Here is a 22,798-nt window from a genome sequence, read left to right as displayed (position 1 = left end):
GCTGGAACCGTTTTGGTAAAATTAATTTTTGAACTATCATATTTTTAAACTAAACTTTGAACATTTATTAACAACAACAAAAAAGTTAGGATGGATTAATAAATGCTTATTTTTTACATTCATGTCGTTACCTTTTAGTTTTGGTACTACAGCTGTTCTCAAGATATCGATAATAAGATATATTATTGCATATTTAGATTAAGAGAAGAATACATTAGTATTTTTGTGTGGTGTTGTGAATTTGACTTATTTTCCTCTATATGGGTGAAAATGTCTAATCGGTATAACTTCATTTGTTGTGAGACAAGATTACATTTTATAACATCGTATAACCACAGACGTAACACTCTTCAAAACGACTTGGCACATGCATTTAACGATCAATTCAAATTTCATTTGATTTGCGCGATTCTTCCACCAGAGGTGCTAGTGTTCGATCGCTTTGACATTTGCCAGTGTACACGTTGCTGAATGATGCAAACGGAAATTACAGGCGAATTGTGTCGTAGTGTGCGTGTTAGACAAACGTTAAATTGAAATCCATCATGGCCGACAGTGTCTCGCGCGGTTCTACCAACAGGTGGCAGATACCGGGCAAAAGTTTTTGATGAATTTCCTCTAAGAGTTACGTCTGTTTGTCTGTGGTATAACTATCAATTTACCTATTGTCAATCAATTTTCAAAATTTCTTTCAATTCGGTTCACTGGTTTCCGAGATATGATCGTTCAAATATTTATTTTTCCTTAATAATAGTGTTTACGAGAACGGTTCTAGCTTCGCGAAAGATTAATCAATCGAGCACAAATTTGTACCAATGATGCACATATAATAGGTTGACAGTCAAAATTTGAGAATTTCTAATGCACTCTGTGAAAAGTTAGAACTCGTAGAACTTTTTTGTAAAAGAAAAACAGTGGTCCATTTGCCAACACTTTGGCCATCCCCCGTATGAGAAAATCATCTGCAAAACATTATTTTCGAGTTTTATCAGTTTTATCATTTTCCACAAAAATGTAGAAATAAACACTAGACAAACAAAACAGTGAATGGATTTTGCAATGAACTATGAGAGGAAATAAGAAAAAAAAGCAAATAAAAACGTGACTAACGTTTTCAAGCATCAAATCATTGTACATAGACGAACAAATAAAAAAACGAATAGAAAATGAAAATGAATGGGAAATAACTGATATACATTGAACGAGAGATAAGTGCAAAAAGACAGGCGAATGTCAATGTATTCATATATGCATATAGAAAAATTGAGAGAGAAAGATAGAGACGTAGTAGAAAGTGACTAGTAAGCGTTTGTGTTTTTTTTAAATAAGTTTTTTTATCGGTGTATGTTTTTGTTAATAGACAACTTTTATAAACAGAACGAATCTGATCGAAACGGGCGTGTTTAAGTAGCCGTATTATGAGAGATGAAATAAGTCTTAATCTGTGATTACTCTTACAATTTAAGAAAATACAAAAAAAAGGAAAAAAAGATAAAAATTGAATGTTAAGCCGTTAGTACCCAGGGTCAAATATTTGTCTAAAAAGAAACCAATGCTCAAACATCTTGTTTGACTCGATTGAATTTCCATTAGTGTTAAACTGATGTTGTTTCTTGAGTTCTTTCCTTGTCAAATATATGGCCCTGTGTACTTTAGGCCTTAGTCATAGTTCATATTTTCTTTTTGGCCATTGACAAATGTTTGGTTACGAACACCATTTCGAGAGCATCATAAGCGTAACAATAGTGGAGTTGGACGCAGGTTCATCGTGACTACACGTTTGCTCGTCAGAAATGGTGCTATTTTGATGATTCAGTTGTAGATTACGCTTTGTTTTAATTCAAACAAACGACAACCTATAAAAAAAAATCACCGGTTAATGAACATTTATAGTAACGCGTGACGCAAAGAATTTTTTTCTATAAAACGAACCGTTAGCGATGCAAAATCCGGAACACAAGAGAGAGTGTACCGGCGGCATCGCTGAAACGTAGCAACCACGAAATGTAGAAGTGTAGCGATTAAGCAAATAAATTTAAACAAATACAAAAAAAAAACTAGGATCAAAACAAATCTAACAAGTAAGGCTAATTAAACATTGATTATTGATGTGCAAGTCCGCCGAAATGGGGCAGACGCAGGGAAAGTGTTGATTTTAAACAGTTGGAGTAAAATTAATATAAAAAAGAACTATACAGTTTAAAGAAAACAGAGGAATAAGCTGGGAAAACGAAAGACAAGAAACGAAAGAGACAGAGCAAGAGTTGAGAAAACATATGGAAAGAAGAATAAAAACTATTCAATTAATCATCTATGTACATGTATGTAAGCATATAAAGGTTTTACTCATAACTGAAAATAAAAAAAAGGGAAAATGAATTGATTGATTTCGTTCAATTTTTATTATTCGAAAGGCCTTTTAAAAGTGTGTATTATGAGTTTCCATTGGCCACTGGATTCAAAGGTCGATTCGACACCCTATTTCAAATGCCCTTTTCTACGAACCTCGTCAATTTGAAGTCTCCTTGCTGCCGCTTTTGCACAAACTACCTCGTTTTTTGATGCGACCTTATGCTGTCATCGTTGAAAAAAAAAGCGTGCGAAGATGAAAAAAAAAATCAAATATGGACCAAACAGGTCTGAGCCATTTAAAAGGGAGAAGATGAAAATGTGAGTGAGGCAGCAAAAAAATCACGTGACACTCCTTCATTTTTACACATGCGACTGTGAAACCAGGCGTTCCGAATCGTCGTGTTCGATTAGGGAATACCCGCTCGGATAAAAATTAACCATAGGATATTTGGTGAAAACCATTTGTGTACCATATATGTAGTCTATCAGCTACAATACATTGTATTGTAATGCAATGGTACGATAAATCATTGCTTACTGTATTTACTATACATTTGCATTAGATTGGTATTGTATGTAATACTTATAACACACATTCTATACAGGAATCATTGTACAATTGCGCTTGAAATTAGTGCCACACTCAGGGGGAGCGACACTAGTTTCGCCAAACCAAAAAATCTAAAAAAAAAAAAGCTGGAAAAAGTCCAAAAAAGTCGCTAAAACCTGCAAAGGTTTTCGACTTTTTTCGGCTTTTTTGGGGTTTTGCGGCTTGGAAAAACCTGAGAGAGAGGAGACAGCTGGCTTCGATTGCGTGCTACTTAATGTCAAGGAGGACCTGTCACAAACTGTCACCGTGAACCGAGCTGAAAATCGCACATTGGTGGTGTGGAGTGACCAAATATCCAAAGTATCTTATTAAAATTTCGCTCCGTTTGTTGAAATTAAAAAAGCTAAAATGATGATGGTCAGTTTTCCTTAACCAGCGCAACGAATCCATTTTTTTTCCATGCTCTGTCGCAGCAATCTGAATATGCAAAACAGTTTTGACCAATAATGAATTTTCAAACCATTTTGCGGCGCACAAAATTGTAAAAAGAAGTAAGAAGAAGAAATGTAAACATCGGCGCCGTCAGTGAGCTGTCTCCTCTCTCTCAGGTTTGAACCGGTTCATTTTTAAGGCTCCAACTCACAAGTGTCGCATAACTGTCGAAGTCTTGGTCGACATTTCTTCTTCTTACTTCTTTTTACAATTGGGGTTTTGAATTTTGAAAAATGTATTGTTTTTTTTTTATTTCATACGAAAGAGCACCTTTTTCTGAGTCACCATGTTTTTTTTTTTCAGATTTTTAGAACTTTGTTTTGGTACCTAAAATCAATTTCAAAGAGATTTTTTGAAATCACCTTTTGACAGCTGGGCAACTGCTTGACAGCTCCGTCCAGTACAAACTGCGACGAGGGGTGATTCGATAAATCGCTCCCATACAAACTTCAAATTGATTTTTAAATAGGTTCCCGGACTCCAAAATTCATGAAAATTTGGATTTCGGCTCAGTTTGACATGCAGATTCAGAATATTGAATTATCTCAACACCGTTAAAGAAGCCAATTTTGTGCGCCGCACAATGGTTTGAAAATTCATTATTGGTCAAAACTGTTTTGCATATTCAGATTGCTGCGACAGAGTATGGAAAACTAGGGGCGGGACAGCTCTAATATTGATTAGCGATATTAGCAGTATTAGGAAATATTAATCCCAAAGCCTAATCATATTCAAACAAAGTAAGCCATGCTGATTGTACTGTATTGATTAGAAATGACAGCAAGAAGAAATAACAAAATTGATACTTGTGCTTTCCTCGCACTAATGTTGTAAATATGTAAATATTTCAGGACTGCTAAACCAAAATCGATCAAATGTCGCTCCAATAAGGTGCTTCTCTTATCAAGAGCATCACCTCCGGAGTCCGGACATACAAATATCATTGGTGGACATCATCATCAAGCTGCAGTGATCGCAGCAATAATATCCGTACGTACGTCTATTACGCAAAGTGTATGTGCATGTGTCTGAGCTAACCCTTCGTTCTGAAGATCTGATCTTGGATCTGATACAATACCGAGATCACATCACTGCATAATATTCTTAATGAAATATCCAATTACCCTGACTTAACAGTCTGGAACTAGCAGTGCAAATAGTGCCTCCAGAGCCGACCTACTGATATCAATATCAGTGGTGTCTTAGCTCAAAACAAAACAAAAGCCACAGAACTGTTTTATTGCGAAAAATGAAAAATACACTGACATATGCTCCGTTTTGCATTTATTGAACATCCTAGTTTGAACCGGAGCCACATATCATTTGATATCTCTGAGTACATCCACTGGTTTGGAAGGTCACTACCCTGATGATGAAGAACAGATTGTTTCACAGCTAGAATAATGATAAGAAATTAAGTTTTGCAATCGAACAAATTTAGAAAATATATAGACAACTCATATTCCCACCTTGCGTCTTCGTGACAGTTGGTTGCGTTGGTTGTTGCATGAAAAGTCATGACATACTAGCCAAAAAATGGTTCGGTGGACGGTGAAGATTAGGACATTAATATTTATTAGGCAGTATTAGAGTCGGTATTAGAAGCTGTCCCGCCCCTAGATGGAAAATAAATGGATTCGTTGCGCTGGTTAAGGAAAACTGACCATCATCATTTCGACAATGATTTTTCTTAAGGGCCTAACTGACTTGATCGATTTCTTTTCGTCGACTTTCTCTTTCGACACAGAGAACAGACATCCAAGTCCAGTTCCGAAACTGTGTAAGGAATTTAACGACCATTTGAAATCGGCAACACAAGTGGCAATAGCGTGGCGCTGCAATCGGTTAAGATCCCATACTAATTTAATTCACCACTTGAAATGTTTCAATTCACCACTGACTGTGGCAATATGGTGTTTGGTGGCGTTAATGTTGTCATCGTACATTGGTTTGCAACCTTACTCAAGTAAAGATTCAAATCCTTACACAACTTTCCGAGTGAAATTTGTTCTAGCCTGGATGTCTGTTCTCTGTGCTTTCGATAATAACTTGATCAAAACAAACAAAATCATTATTATTTTTGTTTCTAGAGCAAGATGTAGTCGTCGTCTTCGCATTTCAACCAAAAAATCTTTGGAAAACTTAAAACACTTTCCGTAATAACACAAAGAGAGGATCGATGAAGAGAAATCGAAAATGTTAGTTAGGCCTTAATGAAGAATCAGTGTCGATTTTAGCTTTTTTAATTTCAACAAACGGAGCGAAATTTTAATAAGATACTTTGGATATTTGGCCACTCCACACCACCAATGTGCGATTTTCAGCTCGGTTCGCGGTGACAGTTTGTGACAGGTCCTCCTTGACATCAAGTAGCACGCAATCGAAGCCAGCTGTCTCCTCTCTCTCACACGGAACCAGAAATCAACCCAAATATAAGTTCTTTTCACTTATATCGGCTCTTCCGTGCGAGAACCTAAATTTGACTATAATATTATATAGTATACCGCGTTAAAGCTCTGAGTGGGTAGTTTCCGTTTGATCCCGGCAGAAAATTGCAACCCATCGCAAAGTTCTTTCTACCTAGCGTCGACTTTCGAAGTACCCTAGTGGGTTGAAATAAACCCACTTTTGAGTAAACGGCAAAAAACCCAAATTTGGCTTCTCGCACGGACATTATCGGCTAGGTAGCTGCTTCTCGCTTTGTTTTTGACAACATTGCGAGCGGGAGAGCGAGAAAACAACCCACTGCTGGGTAAAAAGTTTAAGCGGTTTACTTAATTTTGCGTTCTTTTAACGTATTTTTTAGGTAATCTGTTTTTTCCGTGCAGGTCAATCATGTTCACTAGAAATCCTCTACATAGAGATGAGCGGAAGTTACATATTATCGTCGCACCACCAAATCGAAGTCGTCGCTAGAAGCACATGCGAAGTTGCAGCTGCGAAGTAAATTTTAATCTATTTTTTCTGTTGCGCATAATTAAGCTAATTAAGAGCAACAATATGCACTAATCCAAATTGGGATTTTAAATTAAGAAAAATTCAATGATTTTATATCTTTAAACAAAAGAGCACCTTTTTCTGAGCCGCTATGATTTTTTTCAGATTTTTAGAACTTTACTTTGGTACCTAAAATCAATTTCAAACGGATTTTTTGAAATCACCATTTGACAGCTGGGCAACTGCTTGACAGCTCCGCTCAGTACACAATACGACGAGGGGTGATTCGACAAATCGCTCCCATACAAACTTCAAATGGCTTTTTAAATAGGTTCCCGGGCTCCAAAATTGATGAAAATTTGGATTTCGGCTCAGTTTGGCATGCAGATTCAGAATATGGAATTATCTCAACACCACTAAAGAAGCCAATTGAGTTGCGACATTTCTAAGTAGGTTAAAAAACAATTTTCGCACGTTCGGTCACTTCGTATTTCGACCAAAAGCATAATATGTCGATTCGGCAACGCTGTTTATTTTGTTTACAACAGCTGCCAACACTTGCTACAAAGCTAGATGTTCAAACTTTGTGCGTGACTTCGTTGTGGGTCAAGTTGTTTTGTTTACATTTTCTAATCATGGTAGATTTTTTTTTCAAAATTTTGTTGAAATAGCGGAGAAATCGAAGAAATCTGAGATTTATTGCAAAAGTATTACGCTAATCATATCAGCAGAAGTGAAACAAGAAGTAGCAAGTTTTTTCTACAAGTGCAGCAACAAAAGTGTTGTCTAAGCATGAGCTTTTGAAAGCAGAATTAATATTTTTTTATCTTTTTACTAAACTTACATATGCCGCCAATTTCTCGATATTAAAAATAAATAATTTTAATTTATTTAGTTCCGATTGCAATACCGTTCAAACGACGCCTTTCTACGAACGATAAGCATGTTCATTTGGCTTACACTTTGACAGTTCTCTCTGCACGATTGGCTCACAATGGCTGCCTCCGCAGATCTCTATAATGTAGGATTACTAATGTTCACTTAATCCACTTATTCGCGAGCGGTAATGGCGGCGGCGGGCATATCCAACCTAGTAATAATCCTACATTATAGAGATCTGCGGAGGCGGCCATTGTGAGCCAATCGTGCAGAGAAAACTGTCAAAGTGTAAGCCAAATGAACATGCTTATCGTTCGTAGAAAGGCGTCGTTTGAACGGTATTGCAATCGGAACTAAATAAATTAAAATTATTTATTTTTAATATCGAGAAATTGGCGGCATATGTAAGTTTAGTAAAGAGATAAAAAAATATTATTTCTGCTTTCAAAAGCTCATGCTTAGACAACACTTGTTGCTGCACTTGTCGAAAAAACTTGCTACTTCTTGTTTCACTTCTGCTGATATGATTAGCGTAACACTTTTGCAATAAATCTCAGATTTCTTCGAGATTTTCAACAAAATTTTGAAAAAAAAATCTAGCATGATTAGAAAATGTAAACAAAACAACTTGACCCACAACGAAGTCAGTCACGCACAAAGTTTGAACATCTAGCTTTGTAGCAAGTGTTGGCAGCTGTTGTAAACAAAATAAACAGCGTTGCCGAATCGACATGTGTAACTTCCGCTCATCTCTATGTAGAGGATTTCTAATCCAACCGGTTCGGATTTTGACGTTTCATGGGGGAAAGTCAAAACAATTTCATTCTCCTCCTCATCCCTTCCCCACCGTTTGGTGGAGCCAACCGATTGCGATCCCCAAGAAACGTCAAAACTCGAATCGGTTAATCCACTTATCCGCGAGCGGTAATGGCGGCGGCGGCGGGCACAATTAACCGATTCTAATTTTGACGTTTCTTGGGGATCGCAATTGGTTGGCTCCACCAAACGGTGGGGAGGGGGGGGATGAGGAGGAGAATGAAATTGTTTTGTCTTTCCCCCATGAAACATCAAAATCCGAACCGATTGGATATGTCCGCCGCCGCCATTACCGCTCGTGGATAAGTGGATTGTGCCCGCCGCCGACATTACCGCTCGCGGATAAGTGAATAGTTAAGGTTAAAGGTCACAAGGCACTCTTAGAAAATTTATGGATATCATAGGTACTTAAAAGTGTTCTGGAACTCAGTTCTTAAAAGACTATGGCTATGACAGTAGTTTCTCAAGCTAAAAATAGTAACTATACATAATTAAACAGGGTTCAAATCAATAATTATTCCAAAATAGTTTTGAAATATTCCACATCAGCCAATTGAACAGTCAAAAGATTTACTGGACATATGTAATAGATTACAAATCGTAGCTTTGTACAATGAAAAAAGTTACCGGTACACTCGTAGACTTTAGGATGTAATCTTAAGAACGGTTTGGATGTCCATAGACATCTTAGCAGTTCTGATGCTGTCTATTGAACTTTGTGATGTCCAGTAAGTCATGATAGATTACAGGTGGTGGCTTTGTATTATGAATGAAGTTACCGTTACACCCGTAGACTTTAGGATCCAAACTCCAGAACAGTTTATAATGACCTAGGATATCCCGACTGATCTGAAACTGTCTATTGAACTTTCAAAAGACTTACTGAACATGATAAATTACAAATCGTAGATTTGTATAATGAAAGAAGTTACCGATACAGCCTGGATTCGCTGGTTGGGTCACGACTGCGTCCCGATTAGCGAGCCATGTTCGTTCGTTGGGGTAACTGACAACTGATCAGAATAGAGCTTGCTGACGTTTATTCACCTCTCTCTTTCAAGCATGCAGGCGGGATAGGATTTGTTTTCATCGGGAAACCTTTCCTGATGACAACAAATCCTGTTCCGCCTGCATGTTTGAAAGAGAAAAGTGAATAAACGTCAGCAAGCTCTATGCTCTAGACACACGCAAGTGACGAGAAATACGTCACGAAACACTCACATACTTGCACAAACGTTCTGTATATAGGAGCTGCGATGCAGCGGCGGTCAGACGTCAAACTCGTTTTGACGTCGATTTTGACACTGACAGTGCTTTTTAGTTGGGTTTTGCCTCAACCAGTGAACATTCAACCAAGGGAAGATTCAAATATTACGTCCATCATTTTTTGGGATTTCTAGACCCCCCCTCCCCCCTCTGTCACGCTATTTTCCTATACCCAATACACGTACTGTCACACCTTTGTAGACCCCCCCCCCAAATGTTGGACGTAATTTTTGAACGTTCCCCAACGAGACAGCCCATCTAACGAGCCCCCAACGAACGCATCATATTCTCCCCCAAATACTCTGCATCATATTCTACCCTTTTTAGGCTGTTAAGCATCAAAAATACAGAAATTAGTAGAAAAACTATAATAATTCTTGAAAAAATCCGGCTTCAAAAGGTTAAAAATCCACGTTAAATGAAAACCGCGTTTATTCAAAAATCCGCGTAAAAAAACTCGTAAATGAAAACCGCGTAAAAAACCTGACTGTAGTCCCTCGCATAGTCCCTTTTCAAATATTCATCCTGAATTTCGTGATAATTTATATTTTTTTACCGTGTAGGTACCGCTGCAAACAAGTCGCGCTGTCAAACTCAATCTGTCAACCACGTCAAACAAACAGCGGCATTTTTTCTTGTTTTCTCGACGCGCGTCAACTTCGGTCGGCGACTGGTTGTCGCACGTAAAATAATCGGAAAATTCACAGTGAAAACTTCTAATAGGTAGAAAAATCGCGAGTTAAACGTTCCAACAAAGTTTGCTGTACGTGAAACGATTGGAAAATGGACGAGGAAAAACCGGAATTACTGTTTTTCGATACGTTTTCTCACGACACGTATGAGGTAAGTGCGGTTTGTTGATACACGGTCGTGCAAAATTTTGCGCTCCATTATCTGCTAGGTAGATTTTGTTTCAATTTGTGATCGTTTTTCGCAGAAACTCAACCTGGACCTGGTGCAGTTCCCGAAGCCGGTGTATATCACCGAGGTGCGCATCATTCCGCTGGGCGCCCGGGTGCAGGCGGACTTCCCGGGCGGTGTCCGGCTGGGGGCGACCAATCCGTCCCAGTTCAAGATCGAGCTGTTCGTGAACGATTTGGGGAAGCCGGGGGCGCCAACGTTCGAGTGTTTGGGGGATTTCGAGTACAACCAGAACAATTGTATCCATTTGGAGTGTGGCAAGCAGGAGGAGGGCGGTGGCCGGAGGATTCCGACGGACGGGTTGGTGCTGAAGGGGTTCTATACGACGATAACGCTGGCGGTGTATGGGATTTTGACGGCGAACATAGCGGAACCGATTGTGTCGCCGAGGGAGACCACGCCGCAGCCGGAAGCCCCGGTGGAGATGGTGGTGAGCGAGGTGGTGGAACCGGTGGGGGTGGGCCAGGAGTGGCCGGAAGAGCCACCGTCGGTGGTGACGGTGGTACCGACGGAGGTGTTCGTGCAGAAGGAGTATCCGGAGGCGGACGGGGAGGACATTCCGAAGGATCCGAGACCGTACGCGAGGCGGGTGGCTGCAGCGGTGGTGGTGGCGGCCAGTCTGGCCGAGCCGACTTCGCCGAAGATGGCGCCGATGGAGTGCGGAGGGGGAGAAGTGGATAAGCGTGGTAAGAGAGTGTCCCGCTCGACGGAACGGCAGATGATGCATTACGAGCCGGGGGTGAGGTCCAGGGGAAGGAGTCATGAGTACTCCCGGTCGCCTGAGTTTGGTAAGGAGTATGGTGGAGGTGCCGGCGGGGTTGTTCCGAAGCAAGAGTGGTCCCGGAGCCCGGATCATTACGGGGGTAGGTCTAGGAGAATTCGGAGCGGTTCGTATGATCGGGTCCGGCGCGGATCTTCGTACGATGTGGAGAAAGATGATCGTCGACGTCCGAGGTCTCCGATCGATTCGCCGAGAAGGCCACGTTCGCCCGATCCGATGGATTCGTCGAACGACTACGAAGAGGACGACTTCCGGCATGGCGGCAGCGGTGCTGCTCCCGGGACACACGGAAAGTACGAGAAGAGGACCGCCGAAGGACGGATCAAGGCAGCGGCTGCTTCAGGAGTTGCAGGTAGTCCGGCATCCGTTACGGCTACTCCGGTGGCGTCGCCGGCTTTGGCCCCGGAGGAAGATGCTCTGTCGGCGACGGAGCAGTTCGAGCCGATTCTGAGCGATGAGGAAATCACGGAGGACTATGACTTCGATATGGAATACGAGCCTGTTGATGAGTATTATAAGGCGTTCAACCCTTTTGCAGCAGTTCTTCAAAAGTACGTTCCGGAAGAAGGTTCGGATGCGAATCCGGCAGTTGTGAAGCACCTGGAGAATCTCCTGAAGAATAACAAATACGGAGCAAAGGCTACGGCCGACTTCGGTGGAGAAAGTGCGGACTTCAAGGAAGGGTTCGTCGATTACACCGAACAATGTGTTCAGCTTTTGAACCAAATCTTCTCCCACGACGAATGGAGAAACAAGTTTGAAAAGGTCGTCAACGGATGGATCGATGGTAAAAGCGAGGGCATGGCCATTCTGATGAACTGCATCAAGCTGGGGTTGGATGTGGATCGGGCAATGACTCAGCCGCAGCCGGCTTCCAAGCTGCGCCACATGAAGGCCGGAATACGGTTGACCGAGTTCCTCGGATCAACGGAAGCCTTCATCAAGGTGATCCTGGAACAGGAGGACTTCAACATCTTCGACAAGCTACTTGGGCTGTACGCTCAGAGCTACATGGCTCTCTCGATCAAACTGATGATCATCCGATCGATCTACGCCTGTCTGGACACGAAGCGTGGCCTGGATTACTTCCTGAGTCCGGAGTACAATGGCTACCAGATTCTGCTGGATCTGATCCAGGAGAACCCCTCGACGAGGATCAGTTTCGCTCTGAAGTCGCTACTCAAGAAGATCAACCTGTACGAGAATCTGGACCTGGTCCGGAGCACCGTTCGGGACATGTTCGCCATCCGCGCTGAGCCGAACTTCAAGCCCGACCCGCCGATGGTTTCCATCCTGGAGAATTGCTTTGCCGATCTGACGAAGGCGCTCACATGGGACGCGATCGCCTATAGCCAACCGAAGCGCTTCCTCCCGGTGTCCGCCAAGTTCGAAATCCACAAGGACATCAAGTCGGCCCTAACCGCGAATCGGAGCTTCGTGGCGTACTTCAACGTCCACCACCTTCTGGAAACGATCGTCCTTCTGCTGGAGATGAAACTCCCCTGCTCTTCTCTGATTGGAGCGGTGTACGATCTGCTGGCAGCACTGCTCAAGAACCACCAGAAACTGCACTACCTGGCGGATCACATCGACTCCGTGAACGTCCTGCTGAAGCTTCTCTTCCAGCACTGCCCGATGAACGACGAATCGCACCCGGAGGATCTCCTGCAGGATTTGACCCGCGGCCAGCTGCTCGGACTAGAGATGGCCTACAAGCTGCAGACGATCTACTATCTGGACGCCATCGGGCACACCAAGGGCGATTTGCTGGACTTGGACAAGCTCGTTGAACATCTTCAGGGACTGTTTTACCTGGCGAACAACCCCTTTGGTAAACGTTACGTCGTCGAGGTGCTTTCAATGGATGGGAATCTGAAACTGTTCTTGGATCTAATCGAAAGCGAGAAGCGTACCCTTGCGAAGGACGGCTCGCCCGGAGTCAAGCACAAGTCACCGATCTTGAGCTACAGCGTAGATCTGGTAGATTGCGTCGTTCGCCACTGCCCGAACGCCGGATACCTGGTGAAGCACGGAGAGACCCTGCTGAACTTGGTCAAGCAGCACGAACAGTTCGAGTCCTCGGTTAGCGCCATGCTTCAGGAGATGGCGGTCTATTTGAAGCCGCTGGAGATTCACGAGTTGTTCGCCAACGAGGACATCAATCCCCTGGTCGAGTTGATGAAGCGCAGCCTGGAGTTCATAACGACCTTCCCCGGAGATCTGATCATGGCACTGCGCTTGCTGCGTTACTTCGGCATTCCGGATTTCGACGGCCAAGGACAACCCAGCCACGTGGAACTCAAGTACAAGTACACGATCCTGCAGTTCTACTCGGCCGACGGGAAGACCCTGCTGATCTCCATCCTGGAGAAGCTCAACACCTACTTCGACCAGCCAGCAATCCATGCCTCAAGCCTGGCAAGCATGCAGGGTGTCCTCCTCACTCAGATCCTTACGCCGTTGATCCAGATTCTCCGCAAATTGATGACCTACTTAATCGAGTGCCGCAACACCGAGTTCAAAGATCTTACCGTTATCGAACCCCTTCTCCGAACCTACGCCCTCATGCAAAGCGTCCCACTAACCGCCACGGCCATCAACGACGCCCGCGAGATCCAGAAGGACATCATCAAGATCTTGCTGGCCTTCACCCAACCGACCCCGATGGACGGCCTGGACACCAACAACATCCACAAAAGCCTCTGGACCCAGATGGTCGGCGAGCTGATCAAGTTCATCCTCTTCGGCCCCAACTACTTCATCCCTGGATTGCTCGTGTTCTCAGAACTTCTCCCACTCCCCCTCCCCATCCAATGCCGCCAAGAGCTCACCCCTCTCGAAATCAACAAACTGGTCAACGAACGCCAGCTGTGGTCTGCCCACCTCCACCCCCAAAGTCCCTCCATCACCGAAATGATCCAGACCATCTGCCCCTCAAGCTACACGCCCCTCCTCGTCATCTTCTCCCGAGTTTGCCTCCAGCTGTCCGACCTGGCCCCCAACATGACGCTCCTCATCTCCAAGGCGATCACCGACCTGATCATACAGGAACCCCTACTCCCCGGAAACCTGGCCAGCACCTCGCACGCCCGTCTCTTCAGCTTCCTCGGAAGCCTGGTCTGCCACGCCTCCGTCAAGGTGTCCGTCCTCTCGATCCTATCCGGACGCATCATGGACCTGATGACCAACATCCTGCTGAACCCCGGGCAAACGCCGGCCCACCAGCAAACCCAGGAGAACATCTACATGGTGTTCCAGAACCTGCTGGATTCGGAGTTTGCCATGATGTTTGGGAACAATATTGCACCGATGATGCAGCTTGCCTGTTCGCTGCCGCCGAAGGAGATCATCGAGTCCTGCTGCGGCACCATTGTGGAGAACATCTCCAGCGAGGAGGTTGGGCCCGGGGTGATGACGGCCGCCCTAAGGACCATGCTGCTGCTGACCGAACATGAGTGAGTATTGTTTGTTTTGTTTCCGGAAGTTTCGGATATTTCTACAAAAAAACTTAAATCAGAAATCTCTGGAGAACCTCTAGAGAGAATCCTTGGAGAAATTTCAGAGGAATCCTGTAGGAATTCTGGTGGAATTCCTGGAGGAACTCCTGAAGGGACTCCTGAAGCAATTCCTGGACTAACTCTTGAAGGAATCCCTGGAGGAACTCCTGAAGGAATCCCTAGAGAAACTTCTGAAGGAATTCTTGAAGGAATCCCTGGAGAAACTCCTCAAGGAATCCCTGGAGGAATTCTTGAAGGAATCTCTGGTGGAATTCCTGAAGGAATCTGGTGGAATTCTTGAAGAAATCCCTGGAGGAATTTCTGAAGGAATCCCTGGAGAAATTCCTGAAGGAATTCCTGGAGAAATCCCTGGAGGAATTCCAGGAGGAATTTCTGTAGGAACTCACGAGGGAATCCATGGAGGAATTTCTGAAGGAATTTCTGAAGGAATTCGTTGAGAAAATCATGGAGGGATTCCTGGATCAATTCTCGGAGGACTTCCTGGAGAAATCCCTGGAGGGCTTTCTGGAGGAATCCCTGGAGGACTTCCTGGAGGACTTCCTGGAGGAATCCCTGGAGGACTTCCTGGAGGAATCCCTGGAGGACTTCCTGGAGGAATCCCTGGAGGACTTCCTGGAGGAATCCCTGGAGGACTTCCTGGAGGAATCCCTGGAGGACTTCCTGGAGGAATCCCTGGAGGACTTCCTGGAGGAATCCCTGGAGGACTTCCTGGAGGAATCCCTGGAGGACTTCCTGGAGGAATCCCTGGAGGACTTCCTGGAGGAATCCCTGGAGGACTTCCTGGAGGAATCCCTGGAGGACTTCCTGGAGGAATCCCTGGAGTACTTCCTGGAGGAATCCCTGGAGGACTTCCTGGAGGAATCCCTGGAGGACTTCCTGGAGGACTTCCTGGAGGAATCCCTGGAGGACTTCCTGGAGGAATCCCTGGAGGACTTCCTGGAGGAATCCCTGGAGGACTTCCTGGAGGAATCCCTGGAGGACTTCCTGGAGGAATCCCTGGAGGACTTCCTGGAGGAATCCCTGGAGGACTTCCTGGAGGAATCCCTGGAGGACTTCCTGGAGGAATCCCTGGAGGACTTCCTGGAGGAATCCCTGGAGGACTTCCTGGAGGAATCCCTGGAGGACTTCCTGGAGGAATCCCTGGAGGACTTCCTGGAGGAATCCCTGGAGGACTTCCTGGAGGAATCCCTGGAGGACTTCCTGGAGGAATCCCTGGAGGACTTCCTGGAGGAATCCCTGGAGGACTTCCTGGAGGACTTCCTGGAGGAATCCCTGGAGGACTTCCTGGAGGAATCCCTGGAGGACTTCCTGGAGGAATCCCTGGAGGACTTCCTGGAGGAATCCCTGGAGGACTTCCTGGAGGAATCCCTGGAGGACTTCCTGGAGGAATCCCTGGAGGACTTCCTGGAGGAATCCCTGGAGGACTTCCTGGAGGAATCCCTGGAGGACTTCCTGGAGGAATCCCTGGAGGACTTCCTGGAGGAATCCCTGGAGGACTTCCTGGAGGAATCCCTGGAGGACTTCCTGGAGGAATCCCTGGAGGACTTCCTGGAGGAATCCCTGGAGGACTTCCTGGAGGAATCCCTGGAGGACTTCCTGGAGGAATCCCTGGAGGACTTCCTGGAGGAATCCCTGGAGGACTTCCTGGAGGAATCCCTGGAGGACTTCCTGGAGGAATCCCTGGAGGACTTCCTGGAGGAATCCCTGGAGGACTTCCTGGAGGAATCCCTGGAGGACTTCCTGGAGGAATCCCTGGAGGACTTCCTGGAGGAATCCCTGGAGGACTTCCTGGAGGAATCCCTGGAGGACTTCCTGGAGGAATCCCTGGAGGACTTCCTGGAGGAATCCCTGGAGGACTTCCTGGAGGAATCCCTGGAGGACTTCCTGGAGGAATCCCTGGAGGACTTCCTGGAGGAATCCCTGGAGGACTTCCTGGAGGAATCCCTGGAGGACTTCCTGGAGGAATCCCTGGAGGACTTCCTGGAGGAATCCCTGGAGGACTTCCTGGAGGAATCCCTGGAGGACTTCCTGGAGGAATCCCTGGAGGACTTCCTGGAGGAATCCCTGGAGGACTTCCTGGAGGAATCCCTGGAGGACTTCCTGGAGGAATCCCTGGAGGACTTCCTGGAGGAATCCCTGGAGGACTTCCTGGAGGAATCCCTGGAGGACTTCCTGGAGGAATCCCTGGAGGACTTCCTGGAGGAATCCCTGGAGGACTTCCTGGAGGAATCCCTGGAGGACTTCCTGGAGGAATCCCTGGAGGACTTCCTGGAGGAATCCCTGGAGGACTTCCTGGAGGAATCCCTGGAGGACTTCCTGGAGGAATCCCTGGAGGACTTCCTGGAGGAATCCCTGGAGGACTTCCTGGAGGAATCCCTGGAGGACTTCCTGGAGGAATCCCTGGAGGACTTCCTGGAGGAATCCCTGGAGGACTTCCTGGAGGAATCCCTGGAGGACTTCCTGGAGGAATCCCTGGAGGACTTCCTGGAGGAATCCCTGGAGGACTTCCTGGAGGAATCCCTGGAGGACTTCCTGGAGGAATCCCTGGAGGACTTCCTGGAGGAATCCCTGGAGGACTTCCTGGAGGAATCCCTGGAGGACTTCCTGGAGGAATCCCTGGAGGACTTCCTGGAGGAATCCCTGGAGGACTTCCTGGAGGAATCCCTGGAGGACTTCCTGGAGGAATCCCTGGAGGACTTCCTGGAGGAATCCCTGGAGGACTTCCTGGAGGAATCCCTGGAGGACTTCCTGGAGGAATCCCTGGAGGACTTCCTGGAGGAATCCCTGGAGGACTTCCTGGAGGAATCCCTGGAGGACTTCCTGGAGGAATCCCTGGAGGACTTCCTGGAGGAATCCCTGGAGGACTTCCTGGAGGAATCCCTGGAGGACTTCCTGGAGGAATCCCTGGAGGACTTCCTGGAGGAATCCCTGGAGGACTTCCTGGAGGAATCCCTGGAGGACTTCCTGGAGGAATCCCTGGAGGACTTCCTGGAGGAATCCCTGGAGGACTTCCTGGAGGACTTCCTGGAGGAATCCCTGGAGGACTTCCTGGAGGAATCCCTGGAGGACTTCCTGGAGGAATCCCTGGAGGACTTCCTGGAGGAATCCCTGGAGGACTTCCTGGAGGAATCCCTGGAGGACTTCCTGGAGGAATCCCTGGAAGACTTCCTGGAGGAATCCCTGAAGGAACTCCTGGGGAGATTTCTGAAGGAATCCCTGGAGAGATTCTTGGAGGAATCCCTAAAGAGATTCCTGAAGTAATCCCTGGAGAGAGTCCAGACGAAATCTCTGAAAAGATTCCAGAAAGAATCTCTGGAGAGATTCCAGACGGAATCTCTGGAGAGATTCCAGACGGAATCTCTGGAGAGATTCCAGAAAGAATCTCTGGAGAGATTCCAGACGGAATCTCTGGAGAGATTCCAGAAAGAATCTCTGGAGAGATTCCAGAAGGAGTCTCTGGAGAGATTCCTGTAGGAATCTCTGGAGAGATTCCAGAAGGAGTCTCTGGAGAGATTCCTGTAGGAATCCCTGGAGAGATTCCTGAAGGAATCCATGGAGGCACTCCAGAGGGAATCCATGGAGGCACTCCAGAGGGAATCCTTGGAGGAACTGCAGAGGGAATCCCTGGAGGAATTCCTGGAGGAACTTCAGAGGGAATCCCAGATGGAACTCCAGAGGGAATCCCCGGAGGAACTCCTGAAGGAATCCCCGAAGGAACTCCTGAAGGAATCTCTGGAGGAACTGCAGAGGGAATCTCTGGAGGAATTCCTGAAGGAATCCTGGAGAAATTTCTTGAAGTAGTCCTTGGAGAAATCAATGGAGCAATTCCCGAAGAAATCCCTGGAGGAGTCTCTTGAGGAAACTCTAGAGAAACACAGGAGGAATTCATGGTTGAATTGCAGAAGAAATCCTTGAAGGAATCTCTGTGGGAACTTCTGAAGGAATCCCTGGAGGGATTCCCGAATGAATTCCTGAAAGAGTCGTAGGAATTGCTGAGGGAATCTCTGGAGGAATTTCTATTTGAATTGAGGAATACATCTTAATCGTCATCTCCCTCTTCCAGCATCACCTTCACCACGCTGATCGCCGCCATCGAGAAACGTAAGGACCCCATCATGGCCATCGTTCAAAAGTTTGCGGACAAGGCCCGCGAAAACCCCGATACCTACCGACAGATCTTCATCCTGCTGGGAGAATTTTGGCGCTCGCTCGTCATGATCGACGAGTCCTCTCTGGTGGGCTTCAACCTTCCGAAACGGACCGTCAAACTCACTCCGGAGCAGTTGGCTTCGTTGGTGTTCCTCCCGACCCGGAAGGAAGGCCACGAGCATTCGGCGGCCGATGCTCCCGATTGCACCGCCATGCTCAAAGAACTGCTGGTGTTCTTCAAGAACGAAACCGTAAAACCGATCGAACCGGTTGAGCCGGAACCGGCGGAAGATGGTTCTGGCTCCGTTCCGGCAGTTCCCATTGTCCCCACGGACACCCTGGAGGAGAACATCCTCTATCTGATGGACCAGTTGAAGGACGTCGCTCCCGGAGTGATGGAAACGCAGTTCGACTTCGGGGTCATCGAGCCGCTTCCGCAAGCGGAAGGCATCGTAACGCAGTACAGCTCCCGGAACGTGTTCATCGTGAGCGAGGAGTTCGAGGATCAGCTCAAGGCCAGCTACTGGCTGAGCTTCTCGCCGTGCGAGGACGATCTGGAGCGGGAGCAGATTCCGTGCGATTTGAACGAACTGGCCATGAGTTGCCTCAGTGGAGATATCAATTTGACGTCGGATTGTAAGCGGTTGCTGCATTTGTCGGCTTCGCCGCACTCGAACCGGGATCGGGTGGCCACGGCCCCGTGCTTCCGCACCAGACGGGTTGAGGTGGAACCCAGTACTGGACGTCCGGAGAAGAAGATTTTCGGTATGTGCAAATGTGATTGTTTAGGCTTTATTTACCAAATATAATCTTTTATTTCTCTTCCAGCAACCCCGTTGCGAGGCCGCGGTTTTACCCGTGCTCCAATCACCCGAAGCGATCTGTTCCGCTCGCGGCCACCAAACACGTCGCGCCCTCCATCGCTACACGTGGACGACTTCCTGGCGCTGGAAACGTGCGGAGCTCAGCCAACGGGACCCACCGGGTACAACAAACTGTCGCGGGACATTATTACCATCCGGGGCAGTGGCCGAGGACGTGGCCGATCGTTTTCGGATCGTGGCCGTTCGGGATCCGGTTCCGGTTGGGGACAGGGAGGAGGTGGAGGTGGAGGAGGTAGTGGCTGGTCCGGGGGACACGATGGTCCTTCGGGATCGGGAGGTGGTAAGCACTTTGGAAGTGGTGGTGGCGGTGGCGGAGGTCACAGTCACTATCGGGAGCAGTCGCAAAACCACTTTGGGGCGCCTCATGTGCGGTCCCGCTCAGGGCGGGGTTTCAACCGGTACGGAGGTCGACCCTATTCGCGGCCGAATTAAAAGGTAGGTACGTGTTGTGGTTTACATACCGTTTGAAAAAGGCATTTTTATTGTGTACGACATACTCTGTGTAGTTTCGAATCCAATTTATTGATATCTACTGTTTTTCATCGTAGTAAAACAAATTAAAAATTTCCTATTTTAAGATTTGAGCTAGAAATACAAAGCTAATGGCAAACTAATGTTTTAGTCGTTTAGGACAGAAAAGAAACTAGATTCCGCTAGAAGAGGATACTTCCTTAGGTAACATTCTTACTTACTTTGCGTGCTGACGGGTCGCCAGGTGGCTTTCCGGGTTTGGGCAGTAGAACCAATCTTTGCCTTTTCCACCTCTCCGGAAATTCGCCTCTGTCTAGGCACATCTGCATAGCCATTCTGGACATGTCAGGGCTAGCCTCGATGGTCGTCTTAATGGCTACTGTCGAGATACCGTTCGGACCCGGAGTATTGTTCAACTTAAGCGACTTAAGCGATAAACTCGACGTTCGTCACCGGGGCGACCTCGTTATGGCCGGTTTGGCCATAGGGGACGGGGGCTCATGGTCTTGTATCGTAGCGCGGGAACAGCGTTTCCACGATCTTCTGCAGCATCTCGGGGGAGCGTTCTGGGGGTGCAGATGCGCCTTTCGTTTTGGCCAAGATTACTTTGTAGACATTACCCCAAGGGGAAGCTGCCTACTAGAGATTTTCAAAGCACGTCCGCTTACGAGCCTTAATCTCTTTGTTCAGGGCTAGTTTAGCCACTCTGTAGGCCTCACTTTGCTCCATTCTACCCTTCTGTCCAGACAACCAATAATCGTATAAGATATTGCTTAAGATGATAAAGTGGAGGCCATATGCGTGCATGCCCCCATTTAGGCGCATGTTAAATGTACGCATATCGCCTCCACTTCAACATCTTATGCAGCATCTTATACGATCACTGATTGACTGGGTGGTTAGGGATCGTCTTGGCATTGCGGCGTCACATGCATGGCTTACACACTCAAAACAGATTTGCGGGCTCGGCAAAAACGCGCACAGCCGTCTGCTCAGTAAAACTATCAGCTGATATCCCAGCAAAAAGTGACATTTTGTTAGCTGACTCTCAGCAAAACGATTGCCGAAGCTCAGCAATGAACTGTCAAAATTGCTGAGATCTCAGCAAAATTGTTGTTTGCTGATTACTCGGCTGTGCAAATCTCGGCAAAAGAATGGAAAAATGCTGATATCCCGGCAATCTGAATTAAGTGTGTAGGGTTCTCACTAGATCATCGCTGGATAAATCGCCGGTGTTACCCTCCATAAGCAATCGCTCCACAAATGCCGGCTTATCGAAGGGCGAGGTCCTCCGTGTTCCACCCTGTATCGAATCGCCAGATGGTCACTGTGCGTGTATCCATCGTCGACCCTCTAGTCCGAGCTAGAGTTCAGATCCGGGTTATATCAATGATGGACTCTGTACCGTTAGTCAAGCGGCTACTCCACTCAATCGCCCAGACGTTGAAGTCTCCACCGATAACACCGGGACTCAATCCCAATGAATGGTGCACTTAACCCTTCAACGCGCGCCGTTGTAAACAATACAACACTACCAAAAGGTTAATAGCGAATCCTGCATAGACGATAACTGGTCTATCGACCTCCTGAGGACCAGGGGGGGGGGGGGGGTGGAGGATTAATATAACAACTGCTTAGCAGTAGTACACCTCGATGATCTTCACCATTGCGAAGCCCTCCTGCGACGTGGAGTATATTTCCTAGACCGGAAAACGGCCGGTTGTACAGATCGCCACTAGCTGGGCCTTATCCGCTACCCAGTTCCCGTTATCGAGAGGGATGCTGTATGGGTCCGATAGTAGGGCGATGTCTGTATTTCACTCCGAGACTGATTGCCACATCAACTGTTATGCGGCTTCACAGTGGTTCAATTTCAGCTGTGTAACCTGCATTATCGTTGGTTGGTTCGACCTCTTTCAACTCTGATCTTGCCGAGTGCAAACGCCTTGTTCATCTCCCCTTGATCGTGTCAATCTGCGTTCCGGTCGGGCCTTTGCGCAAACGGATCGATGCACATGGTGCATCTACCTCGCAGTGCTGCTTGGGGGCGGCTGCGAGCTTCACTGCGTCGGTGATCTCTTTTTACACTGGAGGGTTGCCTCCAGGGCTCTCACCTGCACTTTCTCGCCTCTTGGGCTAGTACCTTTAAGGAGGTGCCCTTCTTGGTCGCTAAATTAAGCACTTGCATCATCCCTTCCAGTCGTGGTGCGCCGAATGCTATTTACATATATGTACACACCAGGGCTGCAAAACGGTGAGTCGAAAAGAAGATCGTCCAACATAGCTCTGATATTCACAAGTTCCTACATCACGCTTCCACGGGTCAATCGACGACAAAAATCACCAGCTAATAGTTGTATGGTTGTTGTTGGTTGTATGTAATAGAAAACGCGTCTACTCAAGTTAGAGTCGTAACAGAGAATGATTTTATTAACGTAGTAACAATAACGCTTACTGTGATAACATCCCCCCTTAAGCGGAATTTCATATTACACCAAGTTGCTTCCTGTCTTCAATTAACTTTGAGCCAGGTAGCGCCTTTGTTAGAATATCCGCAGCTTGAAAATTGGAGGGAACATGTTCTAATTTCATTGACTTCAATTCCAGTTGCTCTCGGATGAAATGGTGTCTGATGTCAATGTGTTTAGTTCTTGCCGAGTATCCGATTTCCTTCTCAGCCAAGCTGATTGCACTTTCGTTGTCGCATTTGATGGTTATCGGATCGGCAATTCCTAAGAGCTCGTCCAAGAATCCTTTCCACCAGATGACTTCCTGAGTTGCC

The 22,798-nt window shown here is 46.7% G+C and overlaps 1 protein-coding gene across 1 annotated transcript; it reads left to right on the top strand.

The window, feature by feature from the left end:
• The first annotated feature begins 9,942 nt into the window (after positions 1 to 9,942).
• Positions 9,943 to 20,155, top strand: LOC109409459 (protein virilizer). Its single transcript, XM_019682902.3, has 4 exons — positions 9,943 to 10,135; positions 10,230 to 14,449; positions 18,576 to 19,426; positions 19,490 to 20,155. Exons 1-4 carry the CDS (start codon positions 10,076 to 10,078, stop codon positions 19,975 to 19,977), a joined length of 5,619 nt encoding a protein of 1,872 aa, XP_019538447.3. The 5' UTR covers positions 9,943 to 10,075; the 3' UTR covers positions 19,978 to 20,155.
• Positions 20,156 to 22,798: the final 2,643 nt, after the last annotated feature.

The sequence above is a fragment of the Aedes albopictus genome, chromosome 1, assembly GCF_035046485.1.
Source record: "Aedes albopictus strain Foshan chromosome 1, AalbF5, whole genome shotgun sequence".
NCBI lineage: Eukaryota > Metazoa > Arthropoda > Insecta > Diptera > Culicidae > Aedes > Aedes albopictus.
Note: the sequence above shows the minus strand (reverse complement) of the source record. Positions and strands in the feature narration are given on the sequence as shown.